The 21,281-nt window shown below is 36.3% G+C and overlaps 4 protein-coding genes across 10 annotated transcripts in view; 1 reads left to right on the top strand and 3 right to left on the bottom strand.

Moving 5' to 3' along the window:
• LOC144843546 (bridge-like lipid transfer protein family member 1) overlaps nt 1-2,619 on the top strand; it is a 34,388-nt gene extending 31,769 nt beyond the window's left edge. For 5 of the 7 annotated variants that reach the window (XM_078700360.1, XM_078700362.1, XM_078700361.1 and 2 more), the window contains 6 exons: nt 14-199; nt 375-515; nt 698-826; nt 1,058-1,178; nt 1,330-1,516; nt 1,619-2,618. In XM_078700360.1, coding sequence (XP_078556486.1) covers nt 14-199; nt 375-515; nt 698-826; nt 1,058-1,178; nt 1,330-1,516; nt 1,619-1,627 — 773 coding nt within the window. In that variant the 3' untranslated portion in view covers nt 1,628-2,618. The other 2 variants (XM_078700359.1, XM_078700357.1) reach the window with 2 other exon arrangements.
• Nucleotides 2,620-2,898: 279 nt separating this feature from the next.
• On the bottom strand, nt 2,899-12,973 carry LOC144843509 (uncharacterized). Its single transcript, XM_078700296.1, has 11 exons — nt 12,898-12,973; nt 10,322-10,816; nt 9,283-9,777; nt 8,637-8,887; nt 8,024-8,153; nt 7,477-7,823; nt 6,753-6,894; nt 5,526-5,701; nt 5,010-5,185; nt 4,121-4,281; nt 2,899-3,647 (listed from the first exon to the last, which is right to left on the bottom strand). Exons 1-11 carry the CDS (start codon nt 12,962-12,964, stop codon nt 3,598-3,600), a joined length of 2,490 nt encoding a protein of 829 aa, XP_078556422.1. The 5' UTR covers nt 12,965-12,973; the 3' UTR covers nt 2,899-3,597.
• A 1,569-nt stretch (nt 12,974-14,542) lies between these two features.
• On the bottom strand, nt 14,543-17,362 carry LOC144842601 (uncharacterized). Its single transcript, XM_078699049.1, has one exon. The coding sequence runs from the start codon at nt 17,129-17,131 to the stop codon at nt 15,590-15,592; it is 1,542 nt and encodes a 513-aa protein (XP_078555175.1). The 5' UTR covers nt 17,132-17,362; the 3' UTR covers nt 14,543-15,589.
• A 660-nt stretch (nt 17,363-18,022) lies between these two features.
• LOC144842600 (uncharacterized) lies at nt 18,023-21,281 on the bottom strand. Its single transcript, XM_078699047.1, has 3 exons — nt 21,131-21,281; nt 18,860-20,685; nt 18,023-18,400 (listed from the first exon to the last, which is right to left on the bottom strand). The coding sequence occupies exons 2-3, from the start codon at nt 20,361-20,363 to the stop codon at nt 18,159-18,161; spliced, it is 1,746 nt and encodes a 581-aa protein (XP_078555173.1). The 5' UTR covers nt 20,364-20,685; nt 21,131-21,281; the 3' UTR covers nt 18,023-18,158.

Raw genomic sequence — 21,281 nt, 5'->3', positions numbered from 1 at the left:
CTTCATGTTTCAGAGTCCGATACTTTGACCTTACAAGACCTACAGTTTTACCTGGGACACAATCAGGTTCAACGAAACAGTAATGGTACCATGGCCAGTATCTATCGCATCACCGCGTCTGAACGCTCAAACTACCCTGCCACCGGTGCATCAATTCAGCAGTGCTTCCAGTATATATGTTCAATTACTATGCATGAAGGTATGAATGAATTTCCCTATCAATAATTCTATCACTACCCTATTTGGGCATATCACTGCCATATTTGGGCACTTCACACTTTTTTTGTCAAACTAGTTTGATAGTGTAGATAGAGCTTCAGTCAAGAGCTGCCTACTACACTGAAGTTAACTATGTGTATTTGTTTTTCATTCAGATCTTCGTCCATTCCTACAAGCCATTCCATCCGTAGAGGAAAACATTCGATACAAACATGAGGCTGTTCCCATTTTTTGTCTTCCTAAACTTCACCTTCAAATGAGATCAAAACATCTTCAAGGAAGAAACATTCCAACAGGTTGGTGCAAAGGGATGCTTACTTTTAAGTTTAAATTAAGAATATAATGATAAATACTTCATAAAATGTCCATGATTAAAGCTGCCACTTATTTGGATAGTACAATTGTTGCATAGTGTACAAACGCAGTAATTGATGCATGTATTATCTCTGCTTTTTTCCAATTTATTTCCAATATTCAGATGAGAAGCCAATGGTTGATGTAACATTCATAACCCAATTTGATGACCACATCCACATGGCAATGGACATTGAACTGGTTATATTTTTACATGATCTAGTGTCCAGTTACATTGACAAGAAAGATAAAGGTAATAAATACAATGGTCAAATGTCAAACTAATCCACTGCATTACTGCAGTAACCAATTCTTACTTATTATTGTAGTTATTTAACATTAAATTTGTGTTAAGATCTGAACTTTTTTGTCATTACTGCAGTAATTTACTTGTTTCTAAAGTGCTTTAATATTAACGTATTTGTCATTCCTGCAGTAACCAACTTTTTTCGGTAGTGCTTTAACATTACCTTTTTTGTTTAAGATCTTTCAAAGACTACTCCTTTAGCTCCAGACAAGAAACTAGCAGATATGACACCGTCTCGTGGAGAGGAAGACTGGCGTGTCTTCCAATGTACAACATGGCAACTAGAGCCAACAGTCAGGTATGCACGATCAACTTAAGGACATTAGAGATGTTTAAAACGTCTTTAAGACTTACCTCCTAGATTACTTAATTAATTTTTTAAGCTCATACTGTGGTTTTTTCCATTGGTTTCCTGTTATTTGCTTGATACCTTCTTCCTTTTGTTGCAGACTTCTGTCTCTTGGTGGTAAAGAAATTGAAGCTTTAGGAGCAGATTACATCTTGAATAAATTAGGATTTAAACATGCCAGGACAACAATACCCAAGTGGTTCCAAAGAGGTGCCATGGATCCGATGAACAAGATCCTGGCTCTTCTGGTACACAATTTACTACAAGCTATGCACAGAGAAGAAAAGGTGCAGTGATGATGTAGAGAAAAGGTTAAAGTGGTGTTGCCAAAAAAAGAAAGATCTTTTGCTGTTTTTACTAAAGGTTATGTACAGAGAAGAGAAGAAAAGATGCAGTGATAGTGCATTTAGAAAAGAAGTTAGAGGGATGTTGCCAAAACAGCAAGATCTTTTGCTGTTTTTACTACATGCTATGCACAGAGAAGAAAGGTGGAAGTTATGTTGCCAAAACAGCAAGATCTTTTGCTAAAAATGAGCATTTAAAAAGAACAATTGCAGTGATGATGCTGAGAAGAAGTTAGAGGGATGTTGCCAAAACAGCAATATCGTTTTCTGTTTTTATGAACAGAGAAGAAAAGGTACAGTGATGGTGCATAAGAAAAGAAAAGTAAGTGGTGTTGACAAAACAACAAGATGTTTTGCTGTGTTACAGAGTATGCAAAGAAAAGAAAAGTTTATAGAAGATAATTATTTCCAAATTACCAAGTTCTTGGAACTGCCTAACATTTGTTATTGTTTTTAAATGCCTTTAGTTATGTTTTTATATCATATTTTTAATGTTTATCATCAATCATTTTATTAATAATAATAATAATAATACCTTTTTACATATTGCAATAATATAAGTAGTTAAATCTTCACAAACCGGACACCCTTTGGCTGGCCCAAAATGTTTTCCAATTGATTTTAGAAAAATTTTCAGGAGCCTTTCTTGTTTTCCGGAAGTTCAGTCGAGTGTAGACTGCATACATTTTTATTAATAGTGTATTATTATATTATAAACTAGTGTATAAGAATTTTATAATCATCAATTTTGTAAGATATTTTACTATCATATTTGTCTGTTATGTTTGTGTTTCATTATGTAAGAATATTTATACAGTATTATCAAAATAATAGCAGTCATCAACCAAAATTACTTTATCATGTAAATATAATTTACCAAGTATTCAAATAGTTTTGGTTACAATCAATGTTGTTAGGCATCCACCTAATAAAAGTACGTATTTTATTTTGTGAATATAACATTGTGGGAAAAACATGTAATAAACTACAAAATGTCATCAAATAATGATTACAAACGTAGAGAATTGACAGGTATTACTATCAACAATTGATGATAATACTAGTACAATGTTGTGTTTTTTGCTATCATTTAATACATCAAAAACAATAAAACATAATCTACATCAGTAATATATTATAATATCGATGATATTATTGTTATGGCAAACAGACTAGTAGGTCTATGTTACGAGGTAAAATAGAGAGTGTTTGTCTGGGAAAAAGTGTCGAATGTTTAAGTGTGGTTAACACTCTAGAGACGCAACACAAATATACGTGACGCAACGCAAATATACGTGAAGCAACCCTAAAGATACATAGACGCAACGCAAAGATACGTGACGCAACACAAAGATACGTGACGCAATGCAAAGATACGTAGACAACGCAAGTGAGTTGATCAAGACTTATTCCTAAAATGTACAACAGTAGGGTGCTTTTTTTCCCGCGGACGGCGTTTGTTCCCACTCCCTCACTATTCACACGTATCATTAGTAATACTGGAAGGGCCGTAGCCAGCATGAGGCAGACGAGACACTCGCCTTGTCTGAAATTGGCACCACCCACCCCAATTCCCCAGCAGAGATCGTCATATTTTATATTTACAATTATATTTAAAGCATCTTTGCTTCATCTGTTTCTAACCTCTCGCTACGGCCTTGCTGACTATCATAGTAATTTCAAACGTCATGTCGTTTGAAAGTACAATATGTTGTACAAATAGGAACGTTAGCTCAATGTGGCAAAACAATCGGAAACTTATCCCTACAACCCAATATTTGTCAATGACAACTTCTACGATTACTAAAAAAAAAATAATAATAGTTCATTCTTATATAACGCATATAAGCAAGCTCTCAGTGCGCTGAACATTATTATCCTGGTCATTTTTTTAATCAAACACGTATGGAAACATACTAACATAATAATGCAGCTAGTTATCAGCGCAAAGTTGTGTCTTGATCTAACCGCTCTCCAAAGCCACCGCAATAATGAACAGCCGGGTTCATTTTTATCTTCTTCCGTCAATTTCCCAATTTTACGTCGATCGTCATCGCACGTGCAAATCCAATATCTGAAATCACAATAATAAAATCAACTAAAAGGCCTATATTTTATTCTTGTAGATTACATTAATTGTCCACGCAATGGTATATTTGTTTGAATTTTTTTTTTCTTTCGTACAATATTCAGAAGACGGTAGGTATATTTTGACTAAAATGTAGATATTTTTTTCCTCCTTTGAACTTCATAAACAAACCCACACCGTGTATTCTTTTTATAATATATATATATATATCTTGTACATTATTTCGGAATTCAATGAATATTCATTGGATGCCTGGACGGCCTTTCCTAGGCCCTAGGTTTGACATTTTGTGGGATACTGTTGAGCCAAAGCAATCTTAACAACAGGATGCATGGGCTCCGGAGATCAAAAGGTTTATCTATGGCTGCGACAAAATCAGTTCACAACGGACTATTACGAGTTCCTGTCTTGGCAAGGTGAGCTCAGTGTCCTGATTGTCCTTGATTGGGCCTACTTACTTCCTGTGTACCAATTCTGTCTAGTTGTTGCTCGACTATAAAGTATTACTGGGCTTGAGTCGTACCCTTGCCACTCTTTGCATTCATCGACTTCATCGACTATCAACCAGCCTATGTCTCCAGCACATCCTCCATAATGACTGTTGATGAAAAATCTTCTTCTACAATAATAAAAACAGAGGAAATACCGTAATTAATTTTGTTGTTGAGGTTGCAATCCAGCACGCACTCTATGTGATGCTCAGGCAACCTATATGAGGTTCCAATCCGGCGCCCACTCTATTAAGTGGTGCTCGGGAAACCAATATCTGAGTGTTTTGATGATAAACTAACATGAAGTAAAATTCATTTGGTGTATCGTAACATTAAGTGTGTCCGTGTACTGCGTACTAAAAGCAAGGACGAGTAAAGCTTGGTTCACACTAGGACGCCAAGCAAAGCGAGATGACCAATGACAAGCGACAGTTCGAATAATCCATCGCTTGCAATTGGTTAGATTGCTTACGTCGCGCTTACGTCGTCCTCTAGTGGGAGAACCAAGCGTAAAGCACATCTCTGATTGAAGCGTTCGTACGCGTGCGCTTATGAATGTGTTTTCGGTGATTTCACATGACGTGTTTTGCAGTTGCCTTTTGCGGTATGAGTGTTAGTCTCGTGGTGTACTCTCAACATTACGTCTTAGTGTACACTATTCACATTATTATTCGTCAGTAATTTGTTCATATACGTTTGAGGTAACTGACTCACTGGCTAAATCCGGCATTCAAATTATGTCGAAAAAGCTAAAAACGCCCAATGCCTCCCAGCCAGCGTTGGAGGGGCCGCGCCTCAGGCTTTTGTGTTGCGCCATTGCATGGGATATAAGAAGAATAAAGTGATAATAACGAACTCATTGCTACTATGACCATCAATACTGAAATAGTTGACGCTCTGTGTTGTCAGATCACTCCACGGCGAATACTCGACGTTTTCCCGTGCGAACCAGGTGTCCTTGGTGGTACCTACTCCATTGAACAAGATCGACACTAACTCTTTGTGACATTCGGAATACAAAGTCAGCCGTACCTTATGGAAAATATATAAGAAAATCATCTTCAAATGCAAAATTGTGAATCCCTGAAATTACTTTCCGACGGCAAAGAAGAGGATAAGATTTTTCCCCATCGTTTCACACCGGACACGATAACGAACTCGATAAAGGATATCAGTATCAATAAAGGAATATAGAAATCTAGCCAATCAGAAGAAGGATTCTACAGGAAGAACCTGTCTATATGCTTAAAAACGTTTTACCTACAGTAACCCGCTCGTAAATAAACTGAACACTCTTTCAAACTAATCTATTCGGCTGATTTCGATGGCAGCCGAAAAATCATGTCATGTTGATAAAGCTAGGCTAACTTACTTTTGTAATACCAAGTGACGACCAGTTGTTCATAATGGCCACGTTCCTATAGTGCGTATCACTTATCAGAAACCTGTGCGCATAATAACTCGACGCACCCGTACCATTAACCCACGCATCGTAAATACTCAGTCCGTTTCGAGATATTCCTTTGAAGACTCGAGCCCATTGGTGTCCTAAATGGTGTTAATCAACATGTATGTATAATGAATGAATCAATTAATTACATTAGATTTCAAAGCGATAAACCCAACGATGGCCACAGTGCACCACCTACCACAAACGACAGGGGCTAAAGATTGATGGGCCCGAGGGTTAACATGTACTCTTCCGAAAGATGCACTGGGTTCATCATTAAGTACACATGGGTCAGATATGTGTTTGGACGCCTAACAGTTATCCTAATGCTTGATTCCCACTAGAACGTAACGCAAGGACGTAAACGCAACGTAAGCGTGTTAACCAATGACAGTTCGAATAATCCATTGCTTGTGATTGGTCAATTCACTTGCGTTGCGTTACGTCCTTGTGTTGCGTCTTTAAGCTTGGTTCTCACTAGCGACGCAACGTAACGCAACCTACGCAACGTAAGAAAATGCCCTTCCAATAATTGTGTTTGCCCCCGCCTGCGTGAAATCAAACCTGCAATTTTTGCAGCACTGTTGCGTTGTCGGTTCCCACTTGTGATTACGCAATACATCACTTTGCGTCGATACGTCGCTGCGTTGCGTTCTAGTGGGAACCACGCTTAGTGGGAAGCAAGCATTACCCCGAGAAAGCTTAAGCGTGGTTCCCACTAGAACGCAACGCAACGTAACGCAGCGACGTATCGACGCAAATGTTGTATTGCGTAATCACAAGTGGGAACCGACGACTGAACAGTGCTGTACACATCGCGCGCTACGGGAAATCAAATCAGTTTGATTTCACGCAACAACCCAAGGCAAAAGTACACTGGAAATATAGGTATGCGGGGTGAACCAGGTCAAAGTATACGGCACGCTAACGTTGACGCGCAACAAGCAGGTTTGATTTCACGCAGGCGGGGGCAAACACAATTATTGCAATGGCATTTGCTTACGTTGCGTAGGTTGCATCGCTAGTGGGAACCAAGCTTTATTCTGCCAGTAGTAGGCCTACAGCGGTAGCATCTCTGCCATAGGCCTATGCCCTTTACATAAATTAATTCTTGAAACTTCTTAAAACTCATGATATTGTGAATCTTACCAAATCTGCAGCCAAGAATTTCTACACGCATACTTATATAGTCCTTCCATTCTTTGGCGTGGAATTTGATTGCTGTCGCTCGTACTGTCTGATCAAAATAATGGGCACGTGGGTCGTCTCTGTGAAAATTACCATCAAAAACCTGCATAAGTAAATAAAATGTGTATTTACACAATATTATTAATAGTTTATAGTCAGTAATTTTAATTTTTGTATATTTGGTTACGCATACGGTATTATACTGTTTTTGTTAAAGCTGGTTAAGCATGTGCACTTGTAGCCATATTGTTATAGACGTATCCAAGTATAGGCCCATTGTACAGGCAGGGAAATTCACGTGTGCCTCTACCGATGTTAAAGAAAACAAGTTATACAATTATTTGTTTTTAATGAAGTAATAGCAAATGCATATTATATGTTATTATAACAAACAAAAATGCATTGCTCTTCTTTTTCAAATAGAAACATTATATATAATTGTATGATTCATTTATTGTATTGTTTTTGTTGTTTTTTTTTTTGTAAATTTGCAATTTGTATGTGCATTTGTAGGAACAAGCATGTGTTGATATGGGCCCTTCGTGGATAAATAAAGTCATTAACTTAACAACCTCCGAACTAAGCTGCATCTCACTTGTCCAGTCCAAAAGTTCTATAAATTATTGTTTGGTTAGTTACAGAATTTCCAACTTGAAAATTTAAAAAAGAAAAAGTTTAGACCTACCTTTATTTTACCATTTCCGTCCGTGATATATGTCTCTCCTACCTGGTCCACTTTGTAGTAACTAATTGTGTAATGAGTGACCCATTGATCATCGGAAGTTATATCTCGTCCCTGTGTGACAACGCCTGTGATATTGTGTTCAACCAGTAAATCAACTTTAAGCCATTCATTCACGCCTGGGAGTGTGACCCAGGCTGAAGTACATGAGCTTGCTGAATTCACATCACCTTCATTTTGACGTAATCTTCCGCAATACGCATGGCACGCGGCACAACTATGTACAGAACTAGCCGATATCTGATCATTAAATATACCCCCTGACTGCATTCCGAGAGCACCAGTACATTCTAGAGAAAATTATACAATTATTAAGTATACAGAAAATGGTATGTCGCATCTTTAAATTACTTCGTAATCAAACCTGTTAGTGGCGTTAATTATCGCTGTTGGTTTTGATTGAACAAAACAAAAATAAAGAAAATAAATTTTAAAAAATAATTTCGAATTGTATTTTTTGTTGTCAACGGTCGCGTTAGGCGTTCCATACCTTCATGTGGACAGTAATCTGAAACATATCCAGTTGAAATACAACGGCAGATGTAACCCTCATGGTTGTCAGATGGCTCACACATCTTCCCAATTCCACAATCAACTACATTACACTTGCTAAAACCTCTCTGAAATCAATAAAAACAATAATTAATGGTCAGCCCTCGATGGTGATATGAATAGGGTAGGTGGACGTGCAAATATCTTGGATGTAATTCATCAATTACAGAATGTAAGAACGTACTTACAAAGGCGTAATAGAAAGCTAAGCATATTCAGGCCGGATTTTTATTATCTAACTTGTACATTTTTTAATATTTTTACTGGTTTCCTTTGTTACCATTTCCACGACTTCCTTAAACATTCACTTAATATTGATGAATTTGAACAATAAGTACGTTACGATATCTTTATTTAAAAATCAAATTGTCAAACTGACACAAAGTTAACACAAGGCGTAGGCCTACAATTTCATCAGAGTTTCAACGCGCGCGTACAGATTCAATAGGCCTACAATTTCATCAGAGTTTGAACGCGCGCATACAAAATCAGTACCAATTCATCAAAATTTGAACGCGGGCGTCAAATTTTTCACATCCAGTATACTTTACCGTTGTCTTTGGGTCCATTTCCAAATACGTTTGTCCAATCTCTGAGACGTAATTTGAAGGATCACTGTCTTTGGCGATGTTGTTTAAGTCACATGACATCTGACCGTTATTATAATTGATGGACTTGCATAGTTCATTTTGAATACATCTTGATATGCACGCAATGCGGTTTAGGTTCGTTATGCTCTCAATACTGTTACTTTGAAGTTTATAGTCTTGCTCCACGTGAAGTTTGAATACCAATTGAGGATCTGAAAACACGAATGTTGTGGTATACCATAAATTATTTATTAGTAAAAATAGATTAAATGGATAAATTAGAACGCGCCAATAAACTATACGCACAACTATTTTTCTGAGCATGCGCTGTGTAACGGTCTGTACTAATACGCGCGTCGTGAAATTCCAGAAGTTCACTCCTTTACAATCTTTCCGTTAGTCCCTTTCTAAAGCAATCGGTTCGGTTCCTTATAGTAACCTTTGAAAACTTTTATTCATTTTCTATCAGTATAATATTATTCTTTTATAAGTTGAATTCCAACATTTGTAATTACACTTTTGCGTCATACGAGACGCCGTCCGACACACTGCCTCTGTCTTACAGAATGGGTAGCGTGTCGGACGGCGCCCCGTAGTTCATACACACCATGATCACCAAGTACGACAGGTTCAAATGAAATGTATCGTTGAAAACGTTGCGTGAACGTAACGTGTGTATCTTCTGAACCAAGCACTTTGTTCGTTTCCGTTCTCAAGTATATTACGTTGTTTAAAAACATAGTATGAGTTTGTTGTAAAATATTATTACTGTTGTCATCGCTCCAGATGCCATACATATCTCCTGGTAAATAATACACCTGTTCCGAGTACTGTAACACATGCTCTACCTCATTGCCAACGTCTTCTGACGTAAATGTAACAGTTTTTCTGGCAATGATTTGAAATGTAAGGACCTCGGCAGTGGGACGTAGGATTAAAACATCCACTGAACTCGACCTCTGAGCAACAAATCGCCATCCCGTCACGACGCCTCTCTTGATAAAAGGCTGCCAATAATTCATCCACACACGCGTTAAGTCAATATTGCCAGTGCATTGTTGCAAAGGCGGCCGAACCACTTGAAAACGTGGCGTCTCAAAATCTGCGTTGGAAATAATTTAAACATCAAAGTTAATGGAAAAAGTAAACTATATAGTGGTCGGTTGGGTAGTAATAGTAAACCTCCTGCAATCAGTGGCGTAACTGCTATAAACCCAGCTGCCCCGGAGCTTATAGGGGCCCCTGAGCAGTGACCAGAGGAAAAAAGCATTGCAATATGTCGAAAAAGGCTAAAAACATCCAAGACCTCCAGCTTAGAGTTCCTAAACCAAATGCCTCAGCCTTCTGCGTTACGCCACTGCCTGCAATAGGCCTAGGTAGTTTAATTTAATTGTCTTTTTTTTTAAAATTAAGTGGCAGTGCCCACCTAAACCAGAGGAGAGGCATAAGCCAATACGTCTGAGGCAGATACTAGATGCAAGGGCTGCCATAAGAGTGAGCAGTGCTGATTTCAATGCCTAATGGGACCCCAGCTCCATATATAGCACCCGGCATTCCCAGATGGTCTCCCATCCAAGCTCTAACCGGGCCCAACGTCGCTTAATTGTCTAAATATCATTACATTATGTATTAGTTTCAATAATTACCTGTAAATAATGACTGCAGAGAATACGCGCGCCATACAGCATCAGACGAAAACAATACAGTTTCTGACGTCACAAAAGCCGTCAGTGTTTCTGCGCCATCCTTCAGAAGATATTGACTAGTGGCAACAGTCTGATCTTGATCATCATGTTTCAACAATCCACTGCTGTGGTGAAAACCAATAATATCACCACGTAACACGGGAATCCAATCCGATTCACTAAGTTTATATTCCTGTACTTTATCTAAAACATCTTTTGCAGGAATAACTGTTCTACCGACAGTATAATAAATCCAGCCGTCGTTGTTTGGCGTTGGTCTAAACACGAGTGCAATTAATTCGGCAGTTTGGGATGGAATAAACCTCCATCCGCTGATGTATCCAGAGCACGGAATCGGGTTTCCGGTATTGATTAGAGTTGATGAACCACTATCCGATAGAGATCGAGTGATAAGTGCAGGGCCATGGGTGACTGGACACGTTTCAGTACCAAACACTAAAAATATTTGTCAGAGTGTGTGTTAATATTATAGCTAAACATACAAACGAGTATAAAGTGAGAGACTCACTGTTAGACTGGCTGATGATGCTGGGTTATCATTTTGAGGAAGAAGAAAGAATGACAGGACTGAAGATACTAGACTTGCGTTGCGTCTACGTCTCAAATAATACGGTATCATATACAATACGTAGACCAGGTTCTAGCCCGTAATTAATAAAGATAAATATTTTTGCACATATGGCGTTTCATACGTCGACTGGTGGACCAACATAAAAAAAGACAATAAATACAGGCTTGGGGCAAGTCTACACAATACGTTGCCCTATCTGTTCTATAAGCATAATCAGGCTTTTTTAACGATATAGATTTAAATAAAAAATGATATTGAAAAATGATACCTGAACCACTTGCTGATAAGATTAAAAGTATAAAAATTAAACTAGACATTATCCGTGTATATTACCGTATGAAACCTATCTTGAGATGTGAGGCATACATTGTGACAAAATCAATTGGGATAAAAACTCGATATAAACATACTTCTGATCAATGTAACGTAGACAACAATCATCTAAAGCTCTACCAAATTAGTTTGACAAAACAAAGTGTGATGTGCCTAAATATGGCAGTGATATGCCTAAATATGGTACAATATTGGATAATTCGTATTGAATTTGTCACACCGTACAAAAACCAAACGATGAGATAAAAATATTGTCGACAATATGTCATAGACAATTAAGTAAATAAGAACTTAAAGACGTATTGTCCCGCCAAGAAACATACAAAATGAAGATTAAATTTTAATATTTTTATTTATTTTATTTTAAATATTGTTTTCACTACTTCCGTAGGAAAAAAATTAAAACAGTTTTCACCTTTCAACCCAAACTGAACGGTTAATTCAACCAAAACCAGTTTTTTGCTTTATTACAGTTTTCCAGCGTGGAGGGCCACTTAGCGTCTTTTAACCATGGGCCTCAGGCCTCTGCCTTGCGCCACTGATGTATTGACGGGCGACATTTGGAATGCTCACTTCATGGTGTATACATACCTTCGGGTTCCGGACAGTCATACTCAATTTCCAGGTACTTGTAAACCCCAGAACAAGGGTCACCACCAAACAGAGAATGTGAAGCTGTCACCTGGCATGTGTAGAGTCCTTCGCAGTCTGCAACCACATAATCTAAGACGTCATTATAGCAATTCGTTTGGCTAGAAGCTGTCTGATGGTAACAGTACGGTCCTCCTTCTACTCCTGGTTGTGTTCGCCCGTACTCTGCTGATATTATGTTCAATGTCGGCTTATCAATTCCAGATTCGCATGCAAGTTCACCAGATTGATTTTCGCAAAGTATAATTATTCTGCCTAAAATACAAAAATAATACAACGATAAGAACTATCTAATGCATCTAATGAGTGGTATCAGGTCTTAATTGTTAGTCATGAAATAAAATTTAATAAATAGTTTATCCATTAGGTCTATTAAAGATGTATTGTCCCTTGAAACACAAAAAATGAAAAAAAAAATATTCTAAATTTAAATTGGCCATATCAAAGTAATATTCATATCATAGTAATAAGTCGAAAATTTGAGCCAAAAACAACAAGTTTACGTAATTAACAGGTAAATTAATTTGATTACATTTCGTCTGGAAAATCGTCACAAGCGAAAGTAAACAAAGATTTCAAGCCACGAGTATGCATTATGCATGATGCTAATTAGGAATTTTTACAACTCGTCGCGGTTGATAAGATGTTTTCACACAGATCGCGAGGAAGTTTTTTTTTGAACAAAAAACTTCTGTATTTCGGTTAAATAAATTTTTTTTTCGACTAATTTTTGGTGAAAGTTATTATGATACTTCAAAATGACCCACTTTTTTTCGAAATATAAAAAAAAATCTTTTTTTTTTAATTAGTCAAAGGGACAATACATCTTTAAATAGTGTATCCATCTAGTAATTGGCGAGTTAAGCGTATAAAAATATAAATAAATAAAACTGTACATCGGCGGTCGAATGTATAACAATTATACACGTCACTGAATTTGGTTAAAAAAATAATACTTTACCCTCATTTGAGTTTATTGCAAGATATATCACAAAGACAAGCAACCAATAAGACATATTGAAAAACATGTCCTTACCACCACAGTGCCTTGTTAAAACTGGAGATACATCATGCAAATTATTGTTATATTGATTCACTGACGTTATAACCCTAAGCCCCTGTTCAGACAGGCGGCAATACATCATGCAAATTGATTGTTATATTGATTCACTGACGTTATCACTTTAAGCCCCTGCTCAGACAGGGGGCAATACATCATGCAAAATGAATGTTATATTGATTCACTGACGCTATCACCTTAAGCCCCTGTTTAGACAGGCGGCAATACATCATGCAAAATTATTTTTATATTGATTCATTAACGTGACCACCTTAAGCCCCTGTTCAAACTATCGATACATCATACAAAATGATAGTTTCATTGGTTGGATTAGTTTACCACTATGAACCCCCATCTCAAATAATGCAAAATGATAAGTATTGATTCATTAGGCTAAATTTACACCAAAGTCGATATAACCAGAACAATAATGCAATAAATAATTGATAATATTGATTCTGTTGAACTTAAACTTAATGGAAACCTTAACAAACATAATCAATTCACCCACGATTATGTCCTTTAAAGCTAGATACAGATCTCATTTCTTTTTATAACATTTAACTTCCAGTTTATATTTTTTGTTGCTATTATTATTAATCGTAATTGTATAAGATTTAAATTTGTATCCGTTTTTGTCGACAGGACCACAATGCAAAACAAGTTTATTTCTACTTGATTGTGTATTATCCTGTATAAATATGTTGTTAAATAAATAAAATAAATAAATAAATAAATAAAAAGAAAAAATTGTACCATTTATTTATTGTACCATTTAAATTTACTTGTAACAGAAATGTATACTTTACGAAAGTATGCTTTCGTAAAGTTACAGCTTTTTATTAACAAGTAGTTAAGTGTTATAATAAAAAATGTGAACAATGATTACGTGCCCTTTTCCCCGAGGAATGCTGACGACATTGGCACTCTATGATCTCGCAAAGAGTTAGGCCTACTCTTTAAATTGTGAAAGGAACGGAAAATAATAGGCCTGGTTATATATTCCATTTGAAATTTGGTGAGCGTTTGAGACAAAAACTTTGTTTTAGATGCTGATCAAATTGTTAACTAGTTTAAACATGTTTTATAACCAATTCTTATTTTTCCTTATATGGAAACTCTGTACACGTAAACCCAGGTTTTAGTTCAGATGGTTGATCATTTAAAAGTTAGAAAACAGGTCAAAGGTTGTCCATCCGTACAACAATGGCTGGTCAATTTAAACCTTCTCAAGCCTTGTCTATTAAACTTGATGTCACAACAAAAATGTGATGTGCTTATAATAATGGACATGATGATGTTATATCACTACCATATTTGGACACATCACACTTTTTTTCTAGGTTGATAGTGTAGACAGAGCACTGGAACAACTTCATTTAATATACAATATACTGTGACAATACTTCTTCCTTTTGCCTAATTTAAATAAATAATCGAATATTTAAAAAAGAAATCAAAACTCCGAGTTATTGCTTATAATTCTCATTTTTATTTACATAAATATAATAATTTACTATAAACCACATGAATGAACTACAGTATTATAACATTGAAAGACATTGAGTTCGTGAGGTATTAAACATCAGTAATTTGTAATTAAGGTGTTCACATAGTGATGACGTAATATACCAATCATGAGTTTAATTTAAACTAATAAACAGCAAAATATAAAATATATTCAACAAATAATACATGTAACAATTTTACGATTAAAGTTAACATTATTGGTTTTCTCTGATCTTATGAAATTAAGATTAGCATTATTTCATTTTATTTTAAGCTTATTGGCTCGTTTCAACTAGGACGTGCACGCAATGTTAATGATTCGACCAATCATAAACGACATTATCCATCGGATCGCTTGTAATTGGTCAATTTACTTTTTGACGTTGTGCGTACGTCATATTATGTTGTGTCCTGGTGAAAACCAATCTTGCGTAGCGTCATGTAATATTTCCCATGCAATCAAAAATATGATTCGGATCTATTCTGTGCACTAATGGTCCCGCATGCCAACCAAACTTTCTTTTGTATAACAAATAAAGTAAAAAAAGTATAGGCCTAAGTATAAGATGTATAAGGATTAAACTCACAGATACAATTGCAATTTACATACATTTAATCCATCGAGTATTCATCTTGATTTGTAAGAACATGAGAGGCTTCGTTGAGCCGCCATGTGTTCAATTGGTCTGGTGTATTTATAGCACATACTTTGAAATTGTATCTTAATTAAATAGAAGTCAAGGGAGACTTACAATGATGTATTGTTCTCCAACAATGAGTCAAAAAAACGTTATTTAATTAGTTTGTTTATTTTCCGGTGCCTGATCACATGATCATCGTTAAATTCTTTATCTAGAATATTAAACAAATAGTACTTAATTTTAGTAACTTAAACTTTCGGGTTTTTTCAATACCGTAAAGTATTAAATAAGTTGAGGAAACCTGAAATCAATTGTTAGGCATATTTTCTTCACGCCAATAGAATATTATCAACATGTCATTATTGTTCCTACACAATTCTCCATTTTCCAATCCTACACAAACTTCCACTTTCTGGTAAATTTACCAGAAAGTGAAAGTTTAATTATTGTAATTGATCTGCAACATCCCATGCATTTTTTACAGAAAAACTACCTGCATTCCTGGCAACGTTTGATGATGAACGTGGGTTAAGATAGTACTGGGATGGATAGTCACTAAAGTCATGATTCAACTCGCTGAATGTCATGTTTTTAGCGGCAACATTACCAACACTTTTGATGGAGTGTAACTTCTCCTCTTCGGTCTGTTGATGCTCTTGTCTTGAGACGTTTTTATTACAAGTCTGCTGTAACCGCATTGTGTAGTAGTCAGCACAGTGATCTTGATCGTTTTCCAGACCTTTTAGACTTTCGAAAAAGTTATCAAAACGGCAAGGAAAATTAGAAGAGTCAATTCGTTCCTGATTTACATCAAATATTGTTACTTTTCGTTGCTCCCCAAATATACTAGGAATAAGTTTGTTTTTAGGATTGGTCGAAATTGATTTTCTCTTACTTTGTAATTTGGTTTCTAATTGTTCAAGATGTTTAATACTTGATTCCTGTATCGTTATCGGAAGAATCTCTTCAGATAATTTCTCATTTGTAGAGCTGGATGTGATTTTCAACTGTGGAGAATCATTTTCCGTTACCCTAGAATCGTTCATATTTGTTTTACTATCTAAAACAGACGAATCAATCGATTTTAGTTGTTTATCACTTGAAGATATAGATCGAGTACTTGTTGTTTCGAGACCAGGTACGGTAGACGATTTAGGCCGTCTTTTAGGCTTAGTAGTCGGTAATGTGTAATTATTATTATTTAAATCTGCAACCATGCCATGTTCTAATTCTTTAGTATGGCTCACAGATCGGGTAGCAGCTGTTACTGGTCGTTGTCGTCGCTTAGCTAGCAGACAATCAACAGTAGTCTGATAATCAGTGTCAGTTAAATCCTCTTTAGAATATGTTGTTCTCTCCTGTGGGAACGTGACAACCTTTTTCTTACTTTTAACTTCGCTAGAATCCTCATCTTCGCATTCAATAACTGGAAGTTGTCCAGAAGATACCTTTAACAGCTCACTCGGTGTCTTATTAATGAGCATATTTCTCGAAGACATTCGACGTTGCAATGCTTTAAGAGCGCTTTCTCTTTTCGTTGTCAACTCTTGTTCAGATTCAACCTGTCTAGACGTTGATGATATATCCCTAGTTGCAGGTTCTTTTTGATAATCATTGCTCTCAGACCGACGACGAGTACCGGGAGGTGCAGACGCCGAATTCCTATTAAAATTAACGGCATACTTATCGTCTTGGCCTACCGAAGTATTAAAACTTGAAAAGTTATCTCGATGTGTAAGCTGTCTTAGTAAATCCCGGTTCCCAGTCATTCTAGCATTGTATACTTTAGACTGATGAAGCTTCAGTTGAAACCGTTTGTTCACAATCCTTTGATCTATCGTTATACTATGAGACACTCTTCGTTTCGATGTATCTAACATGCTAAGTCGTTTCCCAAGCAGCGTATCCAGTTTCCAATTAGCAGAATAAACTGCTTGAGATTTCTCACCGACAAGTGTGCCATTTTTATCCGATTTTCGAGACATAATCGTTTAATATTTTCCCAATGGTATCATTTCATAACACTGCATATGTGTACTCTCTGCATTACAAACTTGGTCACCATACCGAGCGCTTTGGTTGCTATGAACCGACTGTTTACTCGCCTTTCAGTCAGATATCGATTAGTGTGCAACGTACAGAACTTGCTGTAACTTTGTCGTTTGATGAACGACCCTTTATGATTGTGTTGGTTTAACGATTCCATTGTTGTTGGCGTTTCTTTTCAAAGTCGGTTTACGAATTTAAACAAGGATAATGTCATTTTCACGAAAGCTAAAGAACAAACAACATTATTGATCGTTCATAGTCTGTAGGTCAACCTATCCTTGGTGAACTTGTAATAGAATATACGTTGCTGTATAAATAGCTCAGGGTGAAGACGGACACGTATTTCGTGACCCATACAATTTCAATAAGCTCCCATTGTTTTGAATTTGTAAATGCTTTGTTCAAAGAAATGCCGAAGATCAATGCTATTGGTTTTCGAAATAAGTTCAAGATCATTAGTTACTCATGAACGGCAAATGTGATAAACTACAATCATGCGGACATACATAATAATAGAGACAATCGTGCGAATAGACATAGAGGAAATCGTGCGAATAGACATAGAGACAATCGTGCGGACAGACATAGAGACAATCAAGTGAACGAAACATCGAACAAAAGACTGAATTAGTTCACACTCAAACAATCAAATTTAAACGAAGCTTTATATGAATTGAATTAAACGAAGCTTTATAGGAATTGAATAGATGGATTAGTTAATGAGATTATGGGTGAACAAACTAGAAAACAACCAACTTTATATTATTACATTTATTCATTTTAAAAGTATTAACAAAAAATATGCCTTGGTTTAACTTGACATTTTGCACCCTTTTCTTGAGTAGGCCTTTCGGGTACTCGCATTTACACGAGTGCATAATGTCCCACACGATATAAATATTTGGTTTCAATTCAACTTTTATTTGCATTAATGTGTATACATATTACCTATATATATCTCATTTAATAATGTTTTCCCCAACTAGAAACTTTGCCCCGTCTTGAGCCCATGTGTTCATTTGTTCGAAGGTAGCGGCAGTTCTTTACATCCGTAACATCTCCCTGTGCTGTGCCTAATATGTACCCATACACGTTGTTTCTCATAGGGCTCGAATGGGAAAAGTCGTCTGGTTTATGATGACGAAATGGTTCCCTTCGACCGCTCATTGTCTTCGATTTGCTACGAGTTATTTGAACTTCTCTATCTGCAAAAAACAAAATTATCATTTTTGTATTGTTTAAATATTGGCTAATACGTTGGCTGTAACCATTTGTCACTCAGACCACGTCAGACAAAAATGTGTCAAGTCCTATTCAAACATTTCCTTCAAGAAGCAAACTAAAACAAATAATTAGAGTTTCAATAATGAATTACATATTACTGTTACTAAGTTAGATGATTGTGCTGGTTGAAGTCCAACAGCAGGCTTATTACAGTACTTACATTCGGGATTGATTTTTCGTGTAAACATTTATATTTTGTTTTTGTTCTGTGTATTATTTGTTTTCTGTGTGTTTATGACAATACTGTAACGTACGGTGAGAGTAAAGAAAGTGTAAATCGTATTCAGAGACTGTGCCTCCTATATAGACCTATAATTACCCAAAATTAAACAAATTATCTTTGTTTTGTTATAAGCAATATTTAGGCCTAAACAACATACCCATGTCGGACATCTTGCCGAAGAATTCCTTGAGTTTTCTTTCTCTTTCTGGCTCGTTTGCTCGTTCGGTTGTCAACGCCTTTCTAAGCATATACGCCTTTCTGTTTGATGGCAATTTGAATTCTTCTGAGGCCGGTTTCACTGTCAGCTCACTCGGTACTAAACTACCTTGACTGTTCTTTGTATAACGTGTAACATGATGTATCTGGGGTACTTGATAGTTAGGCAGTCTAAACGTTCTGTTAAGGATGCCTACGTGGTATTTATTCATGTCGTCGAGAAGTTTAGACTTCTGGTCTAGACGTTTCTTACGTTTTAATTTTCCATTTCCTGTTGTTCTAAGCAAACTATTAGTTGCATCGACAGCATCAAAGTCTTTGCAAGATGTGTCATCTACTACTAAAACGTTCGAGATTGATGGTAGCACTGTATGGGGGTTTAAATCTTTTTTATGTGGAGATGATGAGATGTGAAGGCAGTTTGATTCTTCAGACAATCTGGACGTCCTTGAATCAACTCCAGAATCATCTCCGAGTTCATTACTTTTAGATTTATAGGGTTTGCGACTAAAATGTGGCGGAGTCATTTTCATTTTAGTAAACGAATCGTTCCTTGATAATCCAACACTGTTCACTTTGTTAACAACTTCAATTAATGATGCATCAGAGTCCAATGGTTTCTGAATAACTAGTGAACCAGTCCTTTGAATCACGTCAACAAAACTATGTTCCTTCACTGGACTTGTAGTTGGAGATACTTTTGGAACCGTAAACGAATTCGCCCGACTTATATTTTGCGGGGGTTCGATGTACCTATGTGGAAAGTTTTCATTTTTCCTGTTCGGTGGCTGGATAGAATAGGTTGGTACTGATATTCTACCACTTAGATCAGATAGTTCTGGTGTTAGTATCAAAGACGCTCTTGTGGGTGGAAGTATAGAATCCTGTTCATCTTCAAATGTTACTTGTGTGTTTGACTTTTCTGTCAACATGTGTGTCTGATGATTTTTTGTGTCAGTATTTTCGATTTCTTTTTCTTCTCCAATTCCAGGAAGAACCTGGTATTTTGATCTCAAAATACTTTTCTCTTTCCTTATTTGGTCAAGATCTCTTTTCTTCTTCACATTACTCGCTTTCTTTTCAGATATTTTCTTTAGTTCTGTTTCCCTCTTCTCAAACGCTGCTTTTTCTCGAAGTTTTTCTTGTATTTCAATTTGTTTATTAATATACGCTTTTCTTTTGATGTCTTTCTTGATTTGATGAAATTTCAACAAGTTCTTGTAAACTTTTTGCTGTCCATGTGATAACTTTGTGACAGCAATATTCTGTTCGTTGTACCATTGAGCGACCTCTCTCTTCACTGACACCGCGTACGCATGATTGTGACATTTCACAATCGTACCAAGCTCAGAAGCTCTGGTGTCTTTTAACTGTCCGATATCATCCGAATTTAATTTTTTCAAATTTACAGTTTTGAGAGACTTCCTTCTAGCGACACTACTCATTTTGTATTACCTGCTTTCCAATGATTCAAACAAGTTGTATTATTACCTTAAACTGATAAGTTGAAATAGTAAAACGAATCCATTCAAATGTTATTTCAATGTGTATTTTAACAATACAAAATAAGCGTTATTATTAGATAATAAAACTGGTATTACATCGTTTATTATCTGTCATTTATCTGGCATTTACCTCAAATAAGTCGACCGTATAGCCACAAACCTCTTTAACAATAGGTCCTCATGTCAAACTCGCTCGATTGCTGTTCGTTTCCATGGAGCTTGAATAGACTGTTCCACATGGCGTCTCTGTGATCCAAATATGCTGAAAGAACAATAGAGAATAAACAATATTTTTTTCATTTCATTGAGAGTTAGTTATCGGGGTTTTTTCGGTTTATGAACAGGATAAATTGTCTAAATATAGGTAAATGAATACAACCTTTAATGTATTTCCTGAAATTAATATTAGGCCTACAAGTCATATTTAATTTTGATGAAAGTGAAAGTTGGACTTTTCGTCTTTTCGTCTCTTGTATGTTCAGTTGTTTGAAAAAAAAACTTCCTTGTCATAAAGTTTGGTTCCCACTTGGACGCAACGCAAGGTCGTAAGCGCGCCGCAAGTAATTTGATAGATCATTCAAACTGCCGCTTGTGATTGGTCATCTCACTTGCGTTGCGCCTAGTCGTTGCGTTGGCGTCCAATGGGAACCAAGCTTTATTGATGTATACAAAAAATACCAGATTATGACAAACATCCATGAGCTTACCTCTTAATTCCGACTGCCCAATAAAATGAATAAATGATGAAGGTTCCTAGGCCTGATGGTCATTCGTCATTTTCATCGTACAATAGGCCTCTGTCTAGTGAAAAATACGTTTACCTCCCGGGCTTATTTATCTGTTTTGTAATAATACATC

This window comes from Antedon bifida, chromosome 5 (genome assembly GCF_963402885.1).
Source record: "Antedon bifida chromosome 5, ecAntBifi1.1, whole genome shotgun sequence".
Lineage (NCBI taxonomy): Eukaryota > Metazoa > Echinodermata > Crinoidea > Comatulida > Antedonidae > Antedon > Antedon bifida.
Note: the sequence above shows the minus strand (reverse complement) of the source record. Positions and strands in the feature narration are given on the sequence as shown.